At 41.5% G+C, this 27832-nt stretch overlaps 1 protein-coding gene across 1 annotated transcript; it reads right to left on the reverse strand.

Moving 5' to 3' along the window:
* Positions 1-4982: 4982 nt before the first annotated feature.
* LOC122486141 (zinc finger protein 354B) lies at positions 4983-27517 on the reverse strand. The gene is made up of 5 exons (XM_043585694.1): positions 27329-27517; positions 26259-26344; positions 21966-22092; positions 20678-20773; positions 4983-6624 (listed from the first exon to the last, which is right to left on the reverse strand). Exons 2-5 carry the CDS (start codon positions 26289-26291, stop codon positions 5042-5044), a joined length of 1839 nt encoding a protein of 612 aa, XP_043441629.1. The 5' UTR covers positions 26292-26344; positions 27329-27517; the 3' UTR covers positions 4983-5041.
* Between the last annotated feature and the right edge of the window lie 315 nt (positions 27518-27832).

A 27832-nucleotide genomic window follows, 5' to 3' on the forward strand; every position in this document is an offset into this window, starting at 1 on the left:
TTTTAAAAATATAGATATCTGCTAAAACAAGGATACACACATCTTCTAAGTAGAAAGATGGAAAAAGATACACCTGGCAAATAATTAAAGAAAATTCATGTGGCTACATTTGGTTAAATGCAAAATAACACGTTAAGAAAAAACACTACTAGAAGTAGGAAAAGTAATTACATAACAATAAAAAGTTAATTCACCAAGAAAATATTAATAAACTCATGTATTTAACGATGTAGCTTCAAAATATATAAAGCAAAAATTGACAAGAGAATTGACAAATCCATTACAGAGATATTTTTAACTTATTATTATCAGTAACTGATAGAAAAGCTGATCCCCAACTCCCCCCAAAAAAGTCACCAAGTATATAGAATTTCTGAACAGAAAAATTAATGTTTGATTTAATGTAGAGACATATAGAAATTCCAAAATTAATGAAAACACATTTTTAACACTTTTATTTTTAAAAATTACCTCATGCTAGGCTATAAAGTAGTCTCGAACATTTCAAAGAACTGGTATCAGAAAAACCACATAATTTCATAACAATGCCAATTAGACATTTTTTTTAAAAGATCAGAAACTTCTTTAAAAATTTAGGTAAAGGGACTATTTAGAGACTGGGCCAGTCACGCTAACAGATTCTTTCCTTTACCACACTCTCATCAGACTCTTCTGAGCTTTTTTAAAAAACTGCCCCCTTGTTGCAGCAAGTACATACATGCCTCCTTAATACTTGGACCTGAGGCTGCCTTTCCCTTCTCAAATTGTCATCCCTATTTCCTTAACTCAGGGGGACCCCTGCTTTCTGCCTGGATCCCTTCCTCACTGCATCCTGGAAGCTCCAGAAGTTCTGAGCTGGGACAGCCAGGATGGTTCCTGCCTCCAGACAGCGCCCTGCACTCCTGTCGTTATGCTTCATTGTAGTTCATTGGGCTTTTTACTCATTTGATGCTGGAAGGAAGTATGGATCTTGTGACTTTATTACAGACAGAAGGGGAAGCTCAAGATTCTTTATTACCTTAAAATGACATATTACTAGCTTAGTTCTTAAAACATTAGATTATTATTTTCAATACCGTGATCTCCCATATTTTAACAAATTCACGGGTAAGACATTAATGGATTACCTAATGTTAAAATATCTTTTAATTTTTTTGATTAGGTGACTCAACTGAATTATTAAGAATCTTTCTTTTTAACTTGTGTATAGTTGACAAATGTTACATTAGTCTCAGGTGTACAACATAGTGATTAAGTTTATACATTATGCTATGTTCACCACACGTGTAGCTACCATCTGTCACAATACCATGCTATTACCTTATCATTGAGTATATTCCATATGCTGTACTTTAAAATTTTTAATGTTTATTTGAGAGAGAGAGAGAGACAGTGCATGAGCAGGGGAGGGGCAGAGAGAGACAGAATCTAAAGCAGGCTCCAGGCTTTGAGCTGTCAGCACAGAGCCGGACGTGGGGCTTGAACCCATGAACTTTGAGATCATGACCTGAGCCGAAGTTGGATGCTCAACTGACTGAGCCACCCACGTGCCCCCTATGCTGTACCTTTTATTCTTGTGACTTATTCATTCCATAAATGGAAGCCTGTACCTCCCACCTTCCCTCACCCATTTTACCTGTGCCCCCCCCCCATAGTTTGTCCTCTATATTTATAGGTATGATTCTGCTTTTTGTGTGCTTATTCATTTGTTTTTGGTTTTGTTTCTTTAGATTCCACATAAAAATGAAATCATATGGCATTTGTATTTCTCAGTCTGACTTAAGGAACCCTTATACACTGTTGGTGGGAATGTTGGCATAGCCACTGTGGAAAACAATATGGATTTTCCTCAAAAGTTAGAAATACTATATGGTCCAATATTTCCACTACTGCATATTGACCCTAAGAACACAAAAACACTGGGGCGCCTGGGTGGCGCAGTCGGTTAAGCGTCCGACTTCAGCCAGGTCACGATCTCGCGGTCCGTGAGTTCGAGCCCCGCGTCGGGCTCAGGGCTGATGGCTCAGAGCCTGGAGCCTGTTTCTGATCCTGTGTCTCCCTCTCTCTCTGCCCCTCCCCTGTTCATGCTCTGTCTCTCTCTGTCCCAAAAATAAATAAATGTTGAAAAAAAAATTAAAAAAAAAACACAAAAACACTAATTTGAAAGATATATGCACCCCTATGGTTTTTTTTTTTTTTTAAGTTTATTCTGAGAGAGAGAGAGAGAGAAAGCACAAGTGGGGGTAGGGATAGAGAGAGAATCCCAAGCAGGCTCGGAGCTGTCAGCTTAGAGCGAGATGTGGGGCTCAGGACCACAAACCACGAGATCATGACCTGAGCTGAATGAGTTTAACTGACTGAGCCACCCAGGTGCCCCTGCACCCCTATGTTTATTGCAGCATTATTTACAATAGCCAAGATATGGAAACCACCTAAGTGTCCACCATTGATAGATGAATAGATAAGAAAGATGTGGCATATATACACAATGGATTATACTCATTCATAAAGAGGATGATAACTGCTGCCATTTGTGACAACATGGATGGGTATTATGCTAATGAAATATTAAAAATTTTAAGGCAACAAAGGAAGACAAACTGAGGGACAAGAGCAGCCTTTTGATCACAACAATCTAACATCCATTTTCTTTTTTTCTATATTTCTCACCCCAGGCTTAGGACCTTTCTTAGCCCTAAGTTCCTGTCCTGGCCCACAGGGCAGCTCCATGGATAACAGGCCTGTGACTCTGTGTACCTGGAACTCTGACTTTGCCCACAGAATCCTGGTCAGTAGCCTGGTAAATGAGGCTCCTTATAAGGACAGATATCACATTTCCTGAAGCAAAGGAAGAGCCCTTCCAGGCCAGGAATTCTTTAGTTAAAATCCTTTCGTTCTGTCAGTTTTCAGATTTTTTCATTCATTACTGAACCTGAATAATATCCAGACACACAGATACTTCCTGACAGGTTTTTGAATACAGGGATCAGACGTTACTTCTACCAGTGATGCTGGTTCCTGACCTTTCCATTTAAAGATTTATCATCTCCCACCGGCAAACATAAAGGTGCCCTGAGTGAGAGAGATCAGTACTTCAAAGAGAGGGAGCCACATATGCAAATGTACAGGTGGGTGATAGCATGGCACATTTGTAAAACATCTATCAAATAATGAGAATGACAGAGGTTGAAGCTTGAGAAGAAGGCAGAGGCCAATTAAGACCAAAGGTCTTAATTGCTATTCTAAAGGAATTTGAATTTGATTCTGAAATTATAGAACCAATTAAAGATTATATGTAAGGGAAATTGCTTTGACGATAATGTGTGGAGAATGAGTTTAGGAGGTCGAAGATAACTGAACAGACTGAAGCTTAGAAGTTAAGCACCTGACTCTTGATTTCAGCTCAGGTCATAATCTCACCGTTTGTGAGATCAAGCCCCAGATCAGGCTCTGCACTGACAGTGCAGAGCCTGCTTGGGATTCTCTCTCCCTCTCTCTCTGTCCCTGCCCTGCTCTCAAGCATGTGCTGTCTCAAATAATTTTTTTTTTTTTAAGGGAGTACTTATTTCACTCTCTGGAGAATTGCTATTCTTTCAAAACTGGGCTCAGGCATCACTGTCATATAGGTCATGTATATGGTCAAGGTCCCTTGGTTAGGCTCTGTTCCTTCTTTCTGAATCCTGTTTAAATCTCTATAAGATGTTCTGTAACACAGTATCATTGTAACCTCTATTTCTCTGTGAAAAATACTTCAATACGTTATGATAATTTGCTTATTTATTCACTATTCCCTTCAACCCCATCCTCTCAATTCATGACTTCTTGAAGATAGGGACTGTTTCTCTTTTCTGTATAATTACCAGCGCCCGGGATAGTGCTTGGCTCAAACCTGGGATTAAGCAAACCATTTCTAAGGCTTAGAATTATTTCCTTTATTTGCCTTTGCAGTCTTTTTTTTTTTTTTAATTTGAAAAGATCAAGTAGGGAAAACATGCTTTTATTTCATGAGATTGATTCATTTTCAAGATGTTGCCACAGTGACATGTTCTTTAAATTACTTCTTAGGATTTCTTTTGCAGCCAACTAAAAAAAAATATTAATAGCTTTAACTCTGAAGCTATTAACCTGGAAGTTAAAAAACTACATTTTTTCTACTTAAATTAACATGCTGTTCAGAACACAGCAAGTATAGTTAAATAATACATGACTTCAAGGCGACTAAGAAGTAATTCTGAGAACAAAATTAGAAATTGTTTTAGGGGCACCTGGTTGGCTCAGTCTCACAATTTGTGGGTTTGAGCCCCGCGTTGGGCTCTGTGCTGACAGCTCAGAGCCTGGAGCCTGCTTCAGATTCTGTCTTCCTCTCTCTCTGCCCATCTCCCGCTCATGACCTGTATGTCTCTCCAAAATAAATAAATGTTAAAAAAATTTTTTAAAAAGAAATTGTTTTAAAAATTTTGGGAGACTCTTAGATGTAGTTTGGAAATAACTAGAAGAATAAAGGAGCAAGAGAACAGGGTTTGTTTGGTTTTTTTTTTCCTTTCTCTTTTTTAATGAAAACCATGCAGAACGTTTGACAACAGTTTTGCAAAAGGCAAATTCCAGAGACTGAGGTAGTTTGCAGTTTGTTTTTTTACCTATTATTTGGTCACATGTGCATATATTTTAAGATCAATTATCTTTTGCTACTGGCTCATACAGTGGATGTCTTTGAGAAACCCAGAATTCCTACCCCCAGATTTTTCTCATGTTTACCTATCACATATAGTGTATAATGCTCTATAAAGAGATAGAAAAATCCCCATCTTTTATCTTACAAGTGGTTAAAATCAGTATTTGCAACTGTGATTTACTTGTCTTGGGATATTTTCAAAAGTGACAGAAAGGTGCAAAAGTTTTCCATATACTCATTACATACTCAAAGCTTTTTATCCTTAGAATTTAATATCTGATGAAAACACAATTAAAATAGATATGTTTTATCATGTTCATTACATTTATTAAATCAATCTCAAATATGTATCCTGTGATGAGCTTTGGTTTAAGGCTTGCACACATGCAAATCTACTTTCAAGGAATCTTCTTCAATGTGGATTTTGTAATGATTAGTAAGGGATGACCTCTGGCTGAAAAGTTTCCCACATGTATTACACTCATAGGGTTTCTCTCCAGTATGAATTCTTTGATGGGCAATAAGTGATGAGCTCTGTCTGAAAGTTTTCCCACATGTGTTACACTCAAAGGGTTTTTCTCCTGTATGAATCCTCTGATGTTGAATAAGAGCTGCACTTTGGCCAAAAGATATCCCACATTCCAGACATCGATATGGTTTCTCTCCTGTGTGAATTCTCTGGTGGTTACTAAGGGATGAGTTACACCTGAATGTTTTCCCACACTCGTTGCATTTATAGGGTCTTTCTCCAGTGTGCATTCTCTGATGTTGAATGAGGGCTGAACTCTGCCTGAAGGCTTTCCCACACACTTTACATTTACACGGTTTCTCTCCAGTGTGAATTCTTTCATGGATGATCAGCGTCGAGTGGGAACTTAAGGCTTTACCACATTCATTACAATTGTACAGTTTCTCACCAGTATGAATAATTCGGTGTCTGTTCAGTCGGGAAATCGAAGTAAAACCTTTTCCACATTCATTGCATCGATAGGGCTTTTCTCCAGTGTGAATTCTTTCATGCTGAATAAGAGATGCGCTCTGACTGAAGGCTCTCCCACATTCACTACACTTAAAAGGTTTCTCTCCTGTGTGAATCCTCTGATGATAACGAAGGGATGAACTAGACTTGAAGGTGTTGCCACATTCATTGCATAAATAGGACTTCTTTCTGAGGTGAATTCTCTGACATCCAGGAAGGCCGGATGCCTTCCTACCCGGATTATATTTATGGGGATTTTCTCGAGCGTGGATTTTTTGATGTATAAAAAGGCCAGATCTCCTGCTGAAGGATTTACCACATTCTTTACATCTATAGGATTTTTCCACAGTATGGATTCTAAGGTGTTTACAAAGGGACGCACTATGGCTGAAAGCTTTCCCACATTCTTTACAGATATAGGGTTTCTCTCCAGTATGAGTTCTTTGATGTTGAATGAGAGCTGAACTTTGGCTAAAGGCTTTCAAACATTCTTTACATTTAAATAATTTCTCTCCGGTGTGGTTTTTCTGATGTTTACGAAGGGATGAATTGTGAATGAAGGCTTTTTCACATATATTACATTTATAGCGTTTCTCTGCTATCTTGATTTTTGGTTGGTTAAGTAAATTTGAATTCTGCTTGAAGCTATTTCTTTGTGTTTCATATTTTGAGGGTGTTTTTTCTCTAGCAACCCTCTGTTGCTTCACAAAGACTGATCTCAGGCTGAAATTTTGGCCAAAGTCAGTATTTTTATGGCTTCTTTCTACAGTGAGGAGTTTTGTATGGGTGATTGAAATTATTTGTAAACTTTCATTTTTGTCCTTTTGTTTCTTTAATCTGTCTCCATATACACAGGATTTTTCTGATATGAAATTCCAGGGTTCATCCCTTTTGAGTCTTTTCCTTATTAGCTCCTGAAATAATGAATCTTGAGTTTGAGTTGACTTTGTAGTTTTAGGACTGCTCTTATATCCTGGAAAAAAAAATGCTTATGATTCACATGACTGGCTGAAACTTAATGTGTACAAAGAATAAATGTTAATGATACCTAAATAAGGGCTTGCTTTCTGGCTTCCTAGCAAGAGAAAAAAATAAATAATAATGGATGATGGCAAAGGACAAGGGTGACTAAAAAAATCAAAGAAGCTTATTTAAGGAAGCTGAGAGTTGGGGCACCTGGGTGGCTCAGTTGCTTAAGCATCCAAATTCGGCTCAGGTCATGATCTCATGGTTCGTGGGTTCAAGCCCTGTGTCGGGCTCTGTGCTGACAGCTCAGAGCCTGGAGCCTGCTTCAGATTCTGTGTCTCCCTCTCTCTCTGCCCCTTCCATGCTCATGCTCTGTCTCTCTCTATCTCTCTCAAAAATAAATGAACATTATAAAAAATAAAAAAAAAAAAAGTAAGGTGAGAGTGTACAAGTGACCAGGAGAATGAATGGAGAGGCAGGATTGGAGGATTAGGACATGCGGTCTGGCATCCAAAGCCTATGACAGACTTATACATTATTTATTTCCATGACATTGTTCTCATTAATGCAATTATTTCTACTGTTGAATGAATGTCATCCCTCCAAACTTTTCTGTAGCCCTCAGACTCAGTTCCAGCATTAACTCCTCTGTGTACCCTGTGTACCCTGTGTGCCGCGGGCACTGGGTTCACTGGAGGCTCCAGTGCCATGGGCACTGGGTTCACTGGAGGCTCCAGTACCCTTTCACAATCCATTCCCTTTATTAAACCACTTACTGTGGTATATACTTTAATTTATATACCTAAGGGAGAAAATTATGAGCATATTCAGAGACAATGAGAAAGCCTTCAAAAAAATTCAGCAGTAAAAACATTGAAGAAAATACGAATTTAGGGATACTTTCTCAACATGCTAAAATACATATATTTTACTCCTAAAACCAGTATCTTTTTAAAAAAAATTTTTTTAATGTTTATTTATATTTGAGACAGAGACACACAGAGTGCAAGTGGGAGAGGGACAGAGAGAGAGGGAGACACAGAATATGAAGCAGACTCCAGGCTCTGAGCTCTCAGCACAGAGCCTGAAGCAGGGCTTGAACTCACAAATAGTGAGATCATGACCTGAGCCAAAGTCAGACACTTAACTGACTGAGCCACCCAGGCGCCCCTACCAGTATCTTATTTAATGAAGAAACACATTTCCACTGTGATCAAGAACAAGACAAGGATGCCCATTATTTTCACTTTATTGTATTCACTTAATTGTATTGTATTGTATTGTGTGGTGTTGTATTGTATTAATACAGTTACATAAGAAAAATCAGATGTACAAGGATGAGTAAAGAGGAAATAAACTAGCCCTATTTGCCGGTGATATTATACTCTATCTACTTAACTCCAGAAAACCAACAATAAAAACTTGGTCAGTGATGTAGCAGGATAGAAAATTAACATGCTACAGACAATAACCTTCACTGACCCTAACAAAGGATTAGAGGAATGAATTTACAGGAAATGTAAAAAAACTTCTATGAAGAAAATTTGAAAACAGTCTTGAATGACATTAAAGTACATCTGAACGAATGGAATGACCTCTTCTATTCTTGGATGGACCAACTTATTGTTATAAAAATATAAAGATAATTTAAAGAAAATACATAAAAATATTTTAAATCCTGTGTAGAGATCAGGATTTCTCAACCTCAGCTGACATTTGGGGATAGATAATTCTTTGTTGTGGGGCTGCCCTGTGCTTTAGCACCTACCCTTTCTACCACTCCTACCTTCCCATGTTTACACTTTCCATAATAAAACTAAAAATTAACTCTTCTTCCACTTTATGTTATTTATTGCAATAGGAGTGAATAGATTAATCTTTTTCCTCTTAAAGATCATATCTAATAAGAGACTTGCAACTTTATTTACTGTCAGCATGGAGCCCAATGTGGGGCTCAAACTCAGGAACCATAAATGAGCTCATGACCTGGGCCAAAACCAAGAGTCAGATACCTACCCAACTGAGCCACCCAGGCACCCTGAGACCTGCAATTTTAAAAGTCAGTGTTCCACACCTGAATTTAAAAATATCAATATACAAAAGACAAGATCTTAAAAAAATACTTAAAAAACACACTTCCTAAGTAGAAAATTAGAATACTTATAGAATTATAAAACTTATCTTTAAATAGTAAATACTGAGGTGCCTGGGTAGCTCAGTTGGTTAAACATCCAACTCTTGGTTTCGACCAATGTCATGGTTCGTGAGATTGAGCCCTGTGTTGGGCTCTCCACTGACAGCACGGAGCTTGCATGGGATTCTCTCTCCCTCTCTCTCTGCCCCCGCCCCCAACTCACTTTTTTCTCTCTCTCTCTCTCAAAATAAATAAATAAACTTAAAAAAATAAATAGTAAATACCAAAGCTTTCTGGATAACTGAAGACAATGGTAGCTCAGTGTAAGCAAATTATCAAAATTGCTTCCCCAAATGATAAGAAATAACTTCATAACTATGAGATTTCTATCCAAGTCCTCATCTTCAACATTACTTGAGAAAGAAGAAAGAAAATACTAAAACTTGTAAAATGTGAGTTAAAAAAGGGAAAAGTGCAGGTGCTTGGCTGGCTCAGTTGGTGGCACATGTGACTCTTGATCTTGGGGTTGTGGGTTTGAGCCCCAGGTTGGGTGTAGAGGTTACTTAAAAATAAAATCTTTAAAAAAAAGAGGGAAAAGTGGACATCAAGGAAGATTACAGAGTAGGAAGCTCTAGGATTCTGCCTCCCTACCTAGACAACAAATGAACTGGCAGAATCTGACTGATGGAAGGATTTTGAAACTGTGGAATCTATTTGAAGGCTGGCAGCTTCTAAGGGAAGGCTTGATCAGGAAATTGCAGTTTAACTTCAGTCAGTAGCAGCTACCCATGCCCCAGCCTCCAGCCCCATGGCAGGCAGCTGTACTGGCATTCTTGAGATGGCTTGCAGGAGCCAGGATGACAACAAGAACCTTGTTCTCCAATTATTGTAGATCTGGGTTCTGTCTGAGGATTATTGCTTGGGATCATGGAGGTACAGACAGAAAGGCAAGCTGCCATTGTTGCCCCACTAGCTGAAGCAGCTGCCAGGGAATTTCAGGGCCCATGTCTGTCTTCCCCCTACCCTCTCCCACTTGCATGTTACCTTTTTCCTACTTTGGGGAAACACATATTTAAGTATAAGGAAATTCAAAAGTAACTGCATACACGGGGAATTTAGAAAGTCATCATACATGCCAAGGGAAAGACAAAGGCTCAGAAAAGACATGAGAAAACCTTTAGTTTATATCTCAGGCTGGTCCATGGCACAGAGACACCTGACAAAAACAACAAAAAATCAGTTGTATATATGAAGATACACACACACACACACACACACACACACACACACACACATTTTTCCCTGTTATAAAGTGATTTTCTTGAATTTATGTGGACATACTGTAGGTCAAATATTATTTTCCAAGATAACAATTATGGACTTCAAAGCTCAACATAAAATTAGTAGCTTCAAAAGTGTTGGGTTGTATTCCCCAGCAATAGCACGATAGAATATTTCAATTTTGTACAAATACAGAACTCTAGGACTAGCTGCAAACTTGGAAATCATTTAGCATAATATTTTCATTTCCTAAGAAAACTAGACTCAAAGATTAAGCGATTTACACAAGCTCAAATACCTAATAGTAATAAAGCTGGAAATAAAACCAATTTTTCCTAAAACTAAAATTCGGTGATATTTAAGCTGATTCTCTATCAGCTAAAAATCTAGGCTGTTCTCTAATGTTCCATGCTACTGTGACATAAAAGTATTCAGACACTACAGTAAATCATAGTCAGGAGATTCAGGCCTGGAAGAGGCTTTATCAAATAGCTAAGCTAGTCCTATCCTTGTGAAAAGGAGGAAATGTATGAGAAGGAAATCACTCTGGGAAGGGGGAGAATCTAATTCCTAGAGTTACAACATTATAAAATTCAAATGTCCGATTTTCAACACAAACAAAACTCACAAGGCATTAAAAAAATAAGATAGGACTCACTCAAAGGAACAAAATAAATAGACAAAAAACATCTATGAGGAAGAGATGATGATGGGCATATTACACAAAAACTTTTAAACTTTAAATAGTTTTCAAGAGCTAAGGAAAGATATGGGTAAAGTCATGAAGATGATTTAAAAAATGAAAATATCAATAAAAAGATAGAAAACACAGAAAGAAACCAAAAAGAAATACTAGCGTCAAAGAGTACAATAACTTAAAATTTCACTAGAGAGATTCAAAATCAGATTACAGCAGGCAGAATCCACAAGCTTGAGGATAGGTCATTAAAATTACTGAGTCTGAGGAAGAATAACAACAACAAATATTGAAGAAAGTGAACAGAGCCTAAGAGACCTGTGGGACACCCTCAGGTGGACCAAAATAGCCTTGCGGAAGTCCTAGAAAGAGAAGGAAAGGGGCAGAGAGATCATTTGAAGACAATGGCTGAAAATTTTCCAAATTTGATGTGAGATATGAATCTACAAATCTGTGAAGCTTAATGAACTCCAAAAAGGATAAACTCAAAGGGACCAACACTGAGACACATTATCACCAAACTGTCAAAAACCCAAAGCCAAAAAGAGAATATTGAAAGCAGCAAAAGAGAAGCAAGACGCATAACATGCAAGGGATCTTTTATAAGATTATCAAATTTCTCATCAGACATTTTAAAGGCCAGAAAGTAGTGAGCTGATCTAGTCGAAGTGCTGAAAGAAAGGGAAAAAAACTTTCAACAGAGAATTCTCCATCTGGTAAACTGCCCTTCAAAGATGATGAAGAAATTAAGATATTCCCAGGTAAACAAATGCGGAGGGGGTTTATTACTACTAGACCTGCCTTGCAAGAATTATTAAAGGGAGTCTTTCAAGTTGAAATGAAAGGATGCAAGGCAAAGTGATACAAAATGAAGATCTCTGGTAAAGGTAAATGCATGGTCAATATAATAACCAGTATTATTGTAATCTTGGCTTATAACTCTGCTTTTTATCTTCTATATGATTTAAAGACAAATGTATTTAAAAATTAAGTGTATTTAAACACAAGACTGTGTTTTTAAGGCACACAATGTATAATGATGCAATCTGTGACAACAATAACTGAAAAGGGGATGAGGATACAGGTGTACAGAAGCAGAGAGTTTGTACATTATTGTACTTAAGGTGGTATAAATTCAAATCAGAGTGTTATAAGTTTAGGATTTTAAACATAATCACAATGTAATAAAAAATACAATATATATTTAAAAATGGGAAAATTAAAATGTTTCACTACAAAAAATTAACCAAACACAAAAGGAGACAATAATGCAGGAAACCAGGGACAAAATGATATAAGGCATATAGAAAACAAACTGCAAAATGGAAGTAAGTCTCTCCATATCAGTAATTACTTCAAAATTGGCAGAATGGGGAAAAAAAAAACCATAACCTAACTATATGCTATCTAAAAGGCTCATTTCTTTCTTTTTCTTTTTCTTGAAGTAGAATTAACATATAGTTTCAGGTGTACAATATAATGAGTCAACAATTCTACACATTACTCAGTGCTCATAAGATAGTTGTACTCTTGATCCTCTTTATCTATTTCACCCCTCTTCCCACCCACCTCAAGCAACAGTTTGTTCTCTGTATCTCACAGTTTGTTTTTTGTTTGAATAAGAGATTTGCTTTAGATCCAAAGAAATAAATAGGTTCAAAGTGAGAAGATGGAAAGATACTTCATATACATGGAAGTACCAAAAGAGAGCGGGAGTAGCTATAATAGTATCAGACAAAATAAAGTTTAGAAAAAAACTTACAAGACACAGAGAAGGATAAAGTATATTCATAAAAGTTTCAATTCAGCAAGAAGATATTACAATGTAAGCATTTACATACCTAGTAACACACCTCAAAAAACATGAAGGAAAAATTAACAAAACTGAAGGGAGAAATCGTTATACAATAGTAGTTGGAGATTTCAATACCCCATACTCAATAAGGAACAGAAAAACCAGATGAAAAGAAGAAAGCAAATAAAGGACTTGAACAATACAATAAACCAACTAGATCTAATGGATACATACAAAATGTGCTATCCATCAAAAACAGAATACGCATTCTTCACAAATGCAAGAGACATCCTCCAGAGTAGACCATATGTTACACCAAAAACAAGTTTCAACAGATTTAAAGATACAGGTATCACACAGGTATTCAACCACAATGGGATGAAGTTAGAAATCAATAACAGAAGTAAATCTGGAAAATTCACAAATATGTGTAAATTAAACAACACGATCTTAAAGAAATGAGTTAAAGAAGAAATCACACAGGAAATTAAAAATACAGATAAATGAAAATGAAATCACAACTTATCAAAACTTATGGAATGCAGTGCTAGGAGGAAAATTTATACTATTCAGAGGAAAATCTGAATAGACAGATAACTAGTAAGATGATTGAATCAGTATTCAAAAACCTTCCAACAAAGGAAAGCCCTGCTCCAGATGGTTTTCACTGGTGAATTCTACCAAATATTAAAGAACTAACACCAATCTTTTTCAAACTCTTCCAACAAACTGAAGAGGAGGGAACCACTTTGTAACTTTTTCTATGAAGCCAGCATTGCCCTGATAATAAAGTCAAACAAAAACACTACAAGAAAGCTGAAGACCAATATTCCTTATGAATACTGACTTTTAAATCTTCAATAAAATACTAGCAAACATAATTCAGGATAATAATAAAAGGATTATACACCAGGACCAAAGGAAGTTATCCTTGTAATGCAAGCATGGTTAACACATGAAAAGCAATCAATGTAATGTATCACATTAGCAGAATGAAGGGGTAAAACCATACAATCATCTCAAGTGATGCAGAAAAAGCATTTAACAAAATTCAATACCTTTTTGTGATAAAATACACTCAACAAACTGGGAATGGAAGGAAACTAACCCAAGGTAATAAAGGCCACATATGAAAAACTCATCTTTTTCTCTAAGATCAGGAACGAAGCAAGGATGTCCACTGCTACCACTTCTATTCGACATAGTGTTAGAATTTCTAGCCAGAGCAATCAGTGAAGAAAAATAATTAAAAGATACCAAATTGGAAAGGAAGAAATAAAATTATCTCACTCATGGATGGAATGATCTTATACGTAGAAAATCCTGAAGATTCCACACAAAAACTGTTAGAACTAACAAATTCAGCAAAGCAGCAGTAGTAACACAAAACTCACCTGTGTTTTTATACACTAACAATGAACAATGCAAAAGGAAAATAGACAAAATGATTTCATTTACAATAGCATCAAAAAGAATAAAATGCTGAGGAATTACCTCAAAGAAGGAGGTGACAGAATGAAAACTATAAACAATGCAGAAAGAAAGTAAAGAAGACATGAAAAGACACCAGGTGTTCATGGATTATAAGACTTACTATTAAGATAGCAATTCTACTTGAAGTGATCTACAGATTCAGTGTTATCCCTATCAAAATTCCAATGCTGTATTTTTTTTTCTGCGTAAATAGAAAAACCCATCCTAAACTTCATATGGAATCTCAAGGGACCCTGAAAAGCCAAAATCATCTTGAAAAAGAAGAACAAAGTTGGGAGTATCACAACTTATTACAAAAGTATAGTGATTTCAGAACTTATTACAAACTTATTAGTAATTTAAATAGTGTGGTACTGGCATAGACAGACATATAGACCAATAGAATAGAATACAAAATCCAGAAATAAGCCCTCACATATAGGATAAATGATTTTGACAAGGATGCCAAGACCATTCAATGAGGAAGAGACAGTCTTTTCAACAAATGGTGCTGGGAAAACTGGATATCCTCATGCAAAAAAATGAAGTTAGGCCCTTAACAACTCCACACAAAAAAGTAACTCAAAAATGGATCTATCACTTGAAGAGCTAAAACTATACAATTCTTAAAAGAAAACAGGGCAAAAACTTCATGATATTAGATTTGGCAATGATTTCTGAGATAGCGCACAAATAATTGGACTTCATCAAAATTAAAGCTTTTGTGCATCAAAGAATACTATCAGCAGAATAAAAAGGTAACATACAGAATGGGGAGAAAATATTTGCTAATCTGATATCTGATAAAGGATTAATATCCAGAATATACAAAGAACTCCTACAACTCAACAGTAAAAAACAAAAACAAAAAAAAAAACTCAAAAATGGGCAAAGCAAGTGTCCACCAACTGATGAACAGATAAAGAGTAGGTGGCATATATATACATACAATGGATATTATTCAGCTATAAAAAAGCATGATATTTTGCCATTTGCTACAACATAGATGGAGCTAGAAAGTATAATACTAAGTGAAAGAAGTCAGAGAAAGACAATACCATATAATTTCACTCATGTATGGAATTTAAGAAACAAAACAAATGAACAAAGAAAAAAAGAGGCAAACCAATAAACAGACTTAACTGTAGAGAAAACATGGTTACCAGAGGGGAGGTGTGAGGGGGATGGGTGAAATAGGTGATGGAGATTAAAGACTATACTTACTTTTGATGAACACTGAGTAATGTACAGAATTGTTGAATCACTATATTGTACACCTCAAACTAATACAATAAAGGATGTGAACTATACTGGAATTACAAAAAAGAAAGAAAAGAAAAACAAAATGGGCAAAGGACTTGAACAGACATTTCTCTATGGGAGATATACCAATGACCAATCAGTACATGAAAAGACACTCAACATCACTAATCAGTAAGGAAATGCAAATCAAAACCACCAGATACCACTTTAAACCCATTAGTATGGCTATTATTAAAAAACAACAAACCAGAAAATAAATGTTGTCAAGGATAGGGAGAAACTGGAACACATATACATTGCTGGTGGGAATAAAAATGAAAGGGGCCATGGTGGTAAACAATACAGCAGTGCCTCAGAAAGTTAAGTGGAGAATTATTGTGTGATCCAGCAATTCCACTCCTTATGTACCCAAAATTACTGAAAGCAAGGACTGAAAGAGGTATCTGTACATCCATGTTCACAGTAGTGTTATTCATAATAGCCAAAGGTGGAAAACACTCAAATTTCTAGTGACAGATGAATGGATAAACAAAATGTGGTATATCCATATTAACAGAATATTATTCAGCCTTAAGAAGAAAAGAAGTTCTGACAGATGCTATAACATGGATTAACCTTGAAGATATTATGTGGAGTGACATAAGCCAGACACAAAATGACAAGTGTTACAGGATACTAATTCTGTAAGTTTCCTAGAATAGTCAAACACGGAGAGACAGAGAATAGAACAGTGATTAGCAGGGGATGAGGAAAGAGGTGGATGGGGAATTAGTTTAGTGGGGACAATTCAGGAAGGGATTATGAAGAACTTCTGCAGCTAGATGGTGGGGATGGTTGCACAGCACCGTGAATGAACTTAATGCCACCAAACTGTACATTTAAAAATGGTTAACATGGTAAATTTTACATTTGTACCATAATAAAAAAATCATTAGGGGATGACAGAAAGTTTTGTCAACACTGTGGATAAATTGGAAGCTAACTACATACACAGCTGGTGGCAATGTCAAGGAGTACAAACACTCTGGAAAATAGTGTGGCAGCACCTCAAAAGGGAACCATGTGTCCTTACCTTTTTCTTAAAGCATTTCTTTGAGAAAATTTGTATTTGTAAATCTTTCTCTATGCTTTTGATAGGATATGTATATAAATCTTGTAAAGCCTCTGTGAACATTATAACCCAAAGATGTTCTTAAGAGGCTGGGAGCTCTTTGAAAGGTAAGCATCAAGAAGGAAGCCTGGAGTTTTGCACAGGGGAGTGAGATGACCTGAATTACCTCTTTTTTTTTTTAATTTTTTTTTTTTAACATTTATTTATTTTTGAGACAGAGAGAGACAGAGCATGAATGGGGGAGGGTCAGAGAGAGGGAGACACAGAATCTGAAACAGGCTCCAGGCTAGGAGCTGTCAGCACAGAGCCCGATGCAGGGCTCAAACTCAGGGACTGCGAGATCATGACCTGAGCCGAAGTCGGCCGCTCAACCGACTGAGCCACCCAGGTGCCCCCTGATTTACCTTTTAATAGAGCATTCTGGCAGCTACAAGAACAGATGCTGGTGGCAGTAGGGAGGTGCAGGGCCATGCAGGGGTCTTGTTAGGGAGGGAAAGGAACAAGGAGAAGACTGACCTGAACATACTGGACACGGCTCCGGAGCACCTGGGCTCTGCTTTTACCTCTTAAGAGATTCACTCTTTAAACCACCATCTGCTGGGTCACTAGGCTGCTAAGGGCAGCACTTTCGTGCAAATTAGAAGACCCCTTCCCCCTGCCCCCTGTGCAGGGGCAGTCCAAGCACAGCTTGGTGGGTGGAAGGCAACTCCCAGGTGGCCCCCTGGCTGACCACGTGGCCCAGGTTCAGTCCACCCTACAAGGCTTCTTGCGTTCAGATAACAAAGAGAAAATGATGGGGAAAGAAGAACATATTTTCATTGGAGGTAATTGTTTACCTAGATCATTCTTGAATTTTTAAAAATATTTATTTATTTTGAGAAAAAGCGAGCAGGGGAGGGGCAGAGAGAGGGAGAGGAGAGGAGAGGAGAGGAGAGGAGAGGAGAGGAGAGGAGAGAGAGAATCCCAAGCAGGCTCCATACTCAGCAAGGAGCCCCACGCAGGGCTCGATCTCACAACCATGAGATCAGGACCTGAGCTGAAATCAGGAGCCAGTCACTCAACCACTGAACCACCCAGGTACCCCTCCCTGCATTTTTTGAATTTTAGATTTCAAGAATAGTTCCACGTTTGGGTGTAAAGCAAACTCATGATGTGTATCACCTTATTACAACTCTTCCAGAAAAGCGCCACCTCAGTGATTACAGTTTAGGCTCATAGACTCAGAAGAGACACACACCCTGCGTGCCATCTCCTTCCATCTCTCAAGTTAAAGCATACATACCTGGGATGACAGTTCGTTTTTGTTTTGTTTTTCCTATTTGTGAATAGTATTGAAATAAAAGTAATTTTTTTAAAAAGAGGATATTTGGAGGCAGTTAGAGGTTCTAGGAGTCCTACCCCGGGAGCACGGGCTTTTCCATCACTGGCTGCCCAAGGGGAAGGTTTTGGTTTGGGTCTAGAGTGAACAAGCCGAGGCACTCCCATGAACACCAGCTCCCTCACCCGTGCTCGCAGGGGAGTGAGCTGCCCTCGGGAAGGGAAGCTGCTCTGAGGTCACCTCAGTCCAGACAGATGGAGCCCCCCAACCCCCCAGGGGTACAGGACAGACACAGCCACATGCCCGGACTCCCAGGGTGGCCCATGTGACTTCCACCTGAGGGAAGAGAGGGGGTTCATCCCATCTAGAGACACCCACATACTGGTCAGCTGTGATGTCCTTATGTCCGTCCGATGTCCACCCACGGTCTACCCTCAGGGACATCTCCCCAGAATGGAGGAGGAGGCTGACTGGACTCCTACCCCACCACCCGGTGGCCCCAGAGCCTCTCAGGACAGCTTTGGACTCCAGTCACACTATCTATTCCCTTTAACTGAACGAATACTCACTTCACTCAGATTCATTAATGGATCAGAGGCTCCTGAGGTCAGGGCAAAGGCAGCCCTGCTCTTCCTCTGACCTTCCATGCCAGACCCAGCTCACACCCAACAGTGGGACTGAGGACCCTCCTCAACCCCACCTGGTTCCCTGATGGCCTGCATTCTCTGATCACTTCGTGGTGGCCTCTACCAGCTGCCACAGAATTTGTGTCCTTCTTCCAAATCAAAGTTAAAAAGATAGAAATACAGACAAGGGTGGTTCCCACATCAAAAACCTCAACCTATGGCAGGAAGAAGGCTCCCCTGACCTGGGGACTTGGAGAAGGAGTCCACCTATCCTGCGGGTCCTCTGTGGGGCCCATAGTATGGGAGGCCGTCACTGACTCGTGTGGACCTGAGGACAGCTGGGACCAGTCCCCACTTCTACACCAACAGGCTCCCTGTCCACTGCAGGCTGATCTCTGCAGGGGGTAAACCTGGGTCCGTGGCCAGTTACTTCCGACTCCTCACGCACTGTGCGTGGCTCTTGGACACAGTCCAAATCCTGTGTCCGGGCTTCCCTGGCTCAGTGGGTTCTGGTCCCTGCTGCTCTCTCCCGGCTCCCGTCAGCACCTGCTGGCTTCCTTTCTCTGCATAAACACACATGCCCTTTTCTGTGCCTGGACTATTTCTCTGCATCCTCAGATCCCACCTCCTCGGGAAGTCTTTGCCCACTGGGCACACTCTGCCTGCACCTTTGCCCTCCTGCTGTACCCCCCACCCCCCCACCCCACCCCTCCCGCTGAGCCATCTCCCTCCTGCTGCACCCATCCCCCCTCCTGCTGGGCCCGTCCCCTCTGGCCACAAGCTCTCACAGCACTATGCATCTTTCCAGTGGGGGCCTGACCAGTTGTCATTCCATACCCTGTGTGCACTCAGTTCCTGAACACTTGTGCCCCCACTCGACCCTGACCTGCAGCCAGCGGGACCTGTGTCTTTCTGTCAATGTAACGTTGCCAGTGCCTAGAGTGGAGCTCACTCACCATTTATTACCGACAGGAAAGCCATGGGTGAGGGTTTGAACCCAGATGCTCCAGAAGCCGAGTACCCCCCACCCCCCCAACATTCATCAGCTATCTGTCGCAAACTTCCGTGACAGCAGCCTCTCCTGTTCCTCTCCTCTGATGACTTCTCAGTCTTGGCCAGATTCTTCTTTCCTAACCCACCTCGTAAATGGTGAGGTTTCCTAGTATTCTGTCCTGTACCCTGTGCCCTCACCTGGTCAGTTCAAGGTTTCAGATGCCACCTTTGTACCCATAGCTCCCTGACATCTCTTTCGAGTCCCCACAGACCTCAATCAACTGTCCACCAGCGTCTCTACTGAAGCATTCCACCTGTGCCTCAACTGAGACCCATCCCACAGCGAACTCAGCTACACCCTTAACAAAGGGACCCCTCGTCTTCCCTCCTGGAACCCACTAGAAACATCTTGCCTACATGACTAAGTGTTACCAGAAGGTTCCACATCACGTTTTCCCTCATTTTAAATCTATTCCCCACAATGCTTCCAAGGTGACCATTCTTATTAAATTCAAATTACATAAGGACTCCATGAATGTATTCTCTGAAATATTAAGATTCCACATAAGTAAAGCCCTCTTTCATCCTGCCCATTCTTGATCCCCACCCCCGCCCCCATTCTCGATTCCATTCCAAGTAGGACTACTGTTACCAGCTAAGGTGTGTCCCCTAACCTTTCTCTCTGCACTTCCACACATATTATACATACAAACAGCCACGTAATTTTCCTTAAACACAAATGGGGGCACATCACCATCATGCTCTGTGACCTGCCCTGGAGCTCTGGCCACACCAGCGTGCTCTTCTGTCTGACGTGGCGCTCCATGCCAGGGCAAGGGACTTGCCACAGCTTCTTAAGCCATGCCTTTATTGGAAGACCTCTACATTGTTTCAGATTTAGGCCAATTTTTCTAAAACACCAAGACCATATCATTCTCCTGCTTAAAATCCTTTCTTTCCATGGGACAGTCCATCTCCAAGAATCTTGTTAAAGCACATTGTAACATGGCCCCTGCTAGCTTTCTGACACCCTTTCCTTTCTCAGCTCCTTGTCTCACATGCATCCCCTGAGCCTCCATCAAAATGAATTCTTTGCCATTCTTCAAATACACTGTTTGCTGACTGAATACCTGATGTGCCGCCCTCCTCTGAGAACAGGAAAGAATAAGAGGAGATCCCGAGAGATTCACTTGGGAAGTGATTCCTGCAGAATAAGAGGAGGCTCCTGTCTGGGGCCTTAGTGTCCCCTCCCCGCCACTTCTTGAGGACAGAGAAGCTTCCCCAACCAACATCTCCAAGCCCCACCGTCACTTAGTAAACAGACTGCTGCCCAAAGCAGTTCCCGGGCTCCTCCGTCCCAGCCACTCACCTAGAGAGGGGCCTCCAGGACTTTCTTTCTCTACCTTCCAGGGATCTTCTCCTTGCTGCAACAGGGAGATCACTTTTGGTTTGGAAAACAGGAGTCCTGCTCATAGACAAAAAAAAGAAAAAGAAAACGAGACAAAAAAACCCAAGTCTTTGTTTTGACTCAAAGAAGCATCACAGATCTATGTGGAAAACTCAGAGGATGGTACAAAGAGATTCTGGGGGTGCTCCCGCTGTGTCCCCATGATGTGAGGGCATGTATGAGGGAAAAGGCAAGTGACCTTTAGGACATACCTATGTAATAATTGTATGTTAGAGAAATATGATAAATATGCAGCTTTGATTCATGGAGTATCAAGGGCTTTCTACAGAAGAGGGACTATGTTAGATGTACAGACTACATATTTGTGAACAGGTACCAAGTCCCCTGTTTAAAATGAGAAAACACAGGGGCGCCTGGGTAACTCAGTTGGTTAAGCATCCAACTCTTGATTTCAGCACAGGTCATGATCTCACAGATTGTGAGTTCGAGTTCCACGTCAGGCTCTTCACTGACGCATGGAGCCTGCTTGGGATTCTCTGTGTCCCTCTCTCTCTGCCCCTCTTCCACTCGCTCTATCTCTATCTCGAAATAAATAAATAAACTGAAAAAAACGTTTTTAGGTATGCCTGGGTGACTCAGGTTAAGCATCTTACTTCATGTCAGGTCATTATCTCATGGTTCTGGGGTTCAAGCCCCACACAGGGCTCTGTGCTGACAGCTCAGAGCCTGGAGCCAGTTTCAGATGCTGTGTCCCCCTTTTCTCTGCCCCTCCCCTGCTCACTTTCTCTCTCTCTCTCTCTCTCAAGAACAAATAAACATTAAAAAAAGTTTCTTTTTAGTTTTTTTAAACGAGAAAACACTATCTGATTCCCTTTCAAAGATGGATCATACAATGCTCATTGGGATGTAAAAGCGAATTGGGAAAGGCTGGTGGTGGGTTAATGAAGACAGTTGATGGATGCTGTCTGCTGTGAGCCAAGCAAACAAATCACAGAAACTCCTATAGCGGGAAAATGTTGCCTAACCAAGAGGGAACTTCTAACATAAAAGTATGTCAGTTGTCCTGTCATGGGAGAAATCCATTCCTATAAGGGGAAAAAAGTTTTAAATAGTTATTAACAATTTGTACAGTCTTAAGGCAAAATTCAGCTAAAAGTTCCTGATGACCCATGGCTTTTATCCTGGGAAGCAGGTGTTGACTTATCCTAATTTCTGAATTTTTTTTTATCTACAGAGAAAAATTCCTTACCCAATGAGACCAGGTTACTATAGTTCTCCAGCATCACGTCCTGGTACAAGTTTCTCTGAGAAGGACCCAGCTTTCTCCACTCCTCCCGCGTAAAGAGCACAGCCACATCCTCGAACGTCAGTGACACCTGTAATGACAAGCCATCCCAGCTCACCCAGGACCTCCCATCACACAGAGTGAAGAAGGTGGCAGTAGGGGGTAGATGGGCTCCCATGAAACGCTTCTGATGTTATTCTGGTTTCTGAAGGTTTCAGGTCATTTGTTTAATGAACAATCGGCCAGTGACAAATATATACTGAAGTGTTCATGAAAGCATGAATTGTTAACCAGGCCCTGTGTTAATAAACACTGTAAGGCAACGTGGGGAGGAATTAAGGACATTAGTGGGAATGTTAATTAGAATAACATTTATGATGACAATTTGATAATAGATATTTAAAGACTTAAAATGTGTGGATCTTTTAACTTACCAATTACTATATTTGCATCACAACGAACAGTGTGCAAAAATGCACGTCCAAGGTGTTTATCATGCTGTTACTGATAAAATCACTGCAGGCTTAAGTTAGGTTAACTAACTTGAGACATTGTCTTGAAGCCAGAGGACAATAATAATGGAAATCTAAATAGCTATTATTTATTGAAAGCTTTCTTTGGACCAAGCTCTTCTTAAGAGATTTGTATTAACTTTTAGTGTAAATACTTATCTTTACAACAACCCTATAAAATAGGTAGTATATTGCCCCCATCTTACACAAGAAAAAAAAGAAATTTGTCCAAACCAAACAGCTGGTATAGAGGAAGACTCACTCCCCCTGTGTATCGACTCTCAATACTACAATACTGCTTTACTTCTGACACCAGACATGTGTGTTTTCCACACTCCAAGCAATTGTGTGACATCAGCTAGGTGTCTTACGATTTAATTCCATTCTCATGCCATCTACCTGGAGAGAGAGCCCGATTCCACAGGTTAAGGCTCAGTCCCACAAGGCTGCCTCAACTTCAGAGGCCAATCCCAAGTCCAGACGGTAACCTTTGCTTCTTACCAAATGGCTATAAATTGCACAGGTTTCCACCACTCCCCTCCTCAGGTTTAATTAACTTGCTCAAGTGGTAAATGCAGGGAAAGTGCCACAATGCAGGAAAACATTTACTTAATAGATTACTGGTTTATTCCAAAAGGATATTATTGAGAACAGACCCGGGAAAGAGGTGAAAGGTATGTGGGAAGGGTGTGGAGCTTCCACGCCCTCCCTGGATGCACCACTCTCCCCACCGACAACTGTTCACCAACCCAGAAGCTCTTCGAACCCTGTCCTTCTGGGTTTTTATGGCCGCTTCATTATGGGCACAATGAATCAAATCATTGGCCATTACATAGGCATGAATGGCCCTGGGTTGGGGTAGAGAGCCTGAAAGATCGAACCCTCTAATCAAGGTTGGTTCCCCTGATTGGATTGGATCCTTAGGGGCTTTTCAAAAGTCACCTCATTCATATCAACTTTGGCTTGGTTGAAATGACTTGTTATGAGTAACAAAACACAGCAATTTCACCTTTGTTGCTCTGAAGTTATTTCAAGAATAAAAACCAACTACTATTTTTCATCATTTAGCTTCCAAACTCTTATAATCTCCTATGTGCCAGGAACAGCAATGAAGACCAAATATATATTTCATACTATGAATCACAATATCACAGCTGGTCAGAGGTAGAGGTAGAATTGCAATTTGGAGGACATCCAAGGCTCCATTCTTAACCACTCTACAATACTGCCTCTCAATGTCTACCTCATGAGGTTAAGAAATAAATGGGATAATCTATACAACGGAGATGGATGGTGGTGATAATCGCACAATAATGTGAATGTACTTAATACCACTGAATTATACATGCAAAAAAAGCTAAGGTGATAATGTCATGTATATTTTATTACATAAATAAGCTAAAATAAAAGCTAAAATAGTAAAATAAAAAAGCTAAAATGGTAAAACAGATGCATACCTATGTACATATAAATAAATACATAAACAAAACACAAAAGTGAATAGAAAAGGATTCTGATGGACATATACCAAAGGGGTGACAGCAACTATCTCTCGATGCTGCGTTAAGAGTGATTTCACTTTCTTCTTTATGTATATATTTTTTATTTCTGAAATTTAATTATTTTTTTAAAGTTTATTTTTGAGAGAGAGAAAGAGAGTGCAAGTGAGCGTACAAGCAGGGGAGGGACAGAGAGAGAGAGGGGGACACAAAATCCAAAGCAGGCTCCAGCCTCTGAGCTGTCAACACAGAGCCCAACGTGGGGCTTGAACTCACAAACTGCAAGATCATTACCTGAGCCGAAGTTGGAGTCTTAACCGACTGAGCCACCCATGTGTGCCTATTCTCTGAAATTTTAAACATGAGCATGCAATACATGCATAACAAGGTAACTTAGAAATAGTTAATATAGTTAGAAATAGTTAATATAGAAATAATCTTAGCCCTCATAAGAATTTACAATCCAACTGACAGACCAGAAGAAAACCGTGTGCAATGATTTGCTCAATGAAAGGAAACTGTGTAGCTGGACAGGGCTGTATGCCGTTTCCCAGTTCAATCCTCATTTTAGGGACGAGAACCAGAAGTTCCAGGGCAGTCAAGACCCAGGTCACATACTTTCTTAGTAGCAGAGGCAGGACAATAACTCAAGTCTGCCTTTAACCCAGCACTCGGTATATTCTCTCTCTGCTCTTAAACACCCTGTCACTGACTTTTACACACAAGCCTGTGCAGGTGACAAAAGGGTGGCAGGTGAGGTTAGGGAGAATGCCACAAGGATTCACTCACACGCAGGGATGGAGAAGATTCTGGCCAAGAGAGTAACATGGCTCCAATGGAATGGAAGAGGAAAGCCTTAGAGAAAAGCAGCCGGAACGTGCAATGGCAGGCCTCGGCCCAAAGATCAGACACTAGCGAGTTTCATGGGTCCGAAACACAATGTCACAGTGGAGAAGGGCGCTGGTGACACGGGAGCTGGGTCTGCCCTGAGTTCTGAGAGAGGCACCAGGGGAATGGCTGGACAGTAATGAGCATGAACCGAGAGGCCAGACACACTTGGGTTTCAATTCAGGTCACCGGGCTTCCTTGAGCCTCCATTTCCTCATATGTAAAATGGGTATGATAATTGCTGCGCAGGCAGGAGAGTGAGAACAAAGGCAAAGCCCTCAAGAAGTCCCCCCACGGGACATTAACTGCTACTGTCAGGTGAAGGTGAGTCATGGAAGGACCCGTATCTCCCGGGTCCTGGAAACACTGGATGGCAGTTCCCGTCTGTCAGCACTGATATTACTACTGCAGTAACATCATCAGCTCCCAGAGCTGCCACACAGTGACCATCTGCGAGGGCCCGGCCCGATCTAAACACTTTCCATGCACTTGAATTCACGTGATCCTCTCACCTGCCCTATGAGGTAGGCATGGTTGTGATCCCCACTTTCCAGGTGTGGAAACAGGCACAGAGAGATGGAGCTATTTGTCCAAGGCCCAGAGACAACAACGAAGGAGATGGGTTCAAACCCAGCAGTCTGGCTTAAAAGCCCCACTTGTCAGCCACTGGATACCCTGCCTCTCCACTACTGATACCCCACAAAATCCTCCCTGCTGCTTCCTGAGGAGTCTTCTTTCTGCCCTCGCAGTCAAGAGACCTCTCCAACTGTGTCCTCTCCAACACGGCTATTCCTTGTTCATGCACGGGCCTCCCGGGATGGGGTCCCTCCCCTGTTCCACAAAATGAAGATGAAAATGGCAGGTCAAGAACAGTTTTCAAGAGAGTGCAGAAGCAAGGCACATGATCCAAAAGGTTAAGAGAGAGAAAAAAACACTGGTCTGGAAGAGCCTAGGGAAGGTATCATAAAGAAAAGTCAAAGGTAGGGAGGGAGACCAGGGCAAGCCAAGGAAGCAAGGCCAGAAAGGAACTGCCAAGTGTGCATGTTTGTTCTGTCCCCATGTGACATCTACCTGTCAAGTTAGTAATCAGACAGTATATTGTGATTGATGAATAAAAGAGTGTCTGTTAGGAAAAGAAAAGAGAAACACTGGACATGGCGGGTAGGAGGTTAGCATTCCCTACACAATCTGCCATCCACCAGGGTGGACCAACTCTTCAAAGAGAAAAGGGCTTGGACTCCAACCCCTGGAGAAGGTTATACTGAGTAGGGAACTTCAGTTCCCAGGTGGGTAAGTAAGAAAGTCAATCAATCAATCAATCAATCTGTCTCTAAGATCTGAGATGGCAATGAACTCACCCGAGGCCTTGCTTCCCTCTGTCCAATAGCCATGTCTTCTTTCTGGGCTCTTCCCTTAGGATGGGTGGAGTCTCCAGAAGGCAGATCTGAAAGAAGAAAAAGGGAGCCAGGAGGGAGAAGCCCCTTCTGCTTTCAAACCCCCTCAGAATCACCAACTCTGAAATCCTCACACCACCTGAGAATGACCCCATGTGCCCCCAGAGAGGGAAATAAGGAGCTGTGAGCAGACAGGACCAGAGAAGTGCCAGGTCGCTCTGGCTCAGAGAAAAAGGGTGTTAGGACTATCAGCAGCCGCAGCGACTCACTGAATCTCACCGCATGCCAGGGACTGCCAACACCGGTTTAGTCCAGCAGCACAGCTGCCATTGTCAGCACCCCCATTCTACAGATCAGGAAATCGAGGGTAGAGCGGGAGCACCTTGCCCCAGTTCACACAGCCAGGGAGGGTGCACCGGGATCTATACCACGCGCCTCCAGAACACCTGCCCCAACCTCGCTGCCTGCATGGGACAACTTTTCTTCACCTCAAGCTTTCCCCACCCAACTCCCCTCCTGTCAAGGAATCTCCAGATTTTTGGAGAAAACTGCTTCGGAATGGGATGACATCAGTTTTCCTATGGCTGCTATCTGGAGAACAGGCACAGAAACCGAAAACGTCGGTTCCCGTCCAGGATCTGCCGTGGGGGGAAGCGGACAACTCACTTCTGGCGGAAAACGCATCTCTGCGCCCGCCGCCCGGAGGGCAGTGGCGCCGGTGAGGGGCGGAAACACAATTCCTCACGTTTGCTGACAGCCGGTAGCTGGGCAGGTAGCACTCTGGAAACCGGTTGGGAGGGAGCGGAGGGGGGGCCTGGGCCGGTGGGGAGAAGTGTCCGACCTGCCGGGGTCACGGGCACGACCGCGGGACGGCCGGTCCCGGGCGGGCACATCGGGGGTGCCCGGCCCCTGGCCCGCCCACAACTACAAAGACCCCGCTCGCGCCTCTCGGGCCTGTGCCCCGCGCCCCGGCGCCGCATCCTCCCGAGGCCCCGGTCCTCCCTCCGTCATTCCACCGACCCTCCGCCGCTCACCTCGCCAAGACCTCGGGGGCTCTGGGCACCGCGCCTCCCCGGCCGTGCGCCGCAGGCTGAGGCTCCAGCGCTGCTTCGGCAGACAGCAGCCCGGGGTCGGAATCCTTCCCCTGGCGATGCCTGGGCGCTGCCTGCGCGGACCTGAGGCCCGGAGCCGCTTGCTGCTGAAGCCGGGTGTCCAGAGAGGCGGGGCAGGGGGTGAATTAGGGACGGCCGCTAAGGCCTCTGGGGAATGTAGTTCACGCGAGGACCCAAGCATTCTGGGAAGTGTAGTTCTGCGCGATAGCCTGTCACGTGCCCAGATCCCACTTCCGGGCTCGGGGGTCACAGTCCTTGAGCTGCGAAGCTGTGTCTTCCAGTACCACGGGATGCAAACGTAGGTTCGCCAAGGGCGGTGCCTTGAAGCTGTGCATGTGGGTAAATGATAGTAAGGCAAGTAGACAACCGCCGAGAACAAACTTATTTTCCCTTCAGTGATTCAACCGCATGGTATCTAGCACCTGC

Source organism: Prionailurus bengalensis, chromosome A1 (genome assembly GCF_016509475.1).
Source record: "Prionailurus bengalensis isolate Pbe53 chromosome A1, Fcat_Pben_1.1_paternal_pri, whole genome shotgun sequence".
In the NCBI taxonomy this organism is placed as follows: domain Eukaryota; kingdom Metazoa; phylum Chordata; class Mammalia; order Carnivora; family Felidae; genus Prionailurus; species Prionailurus bengalensis.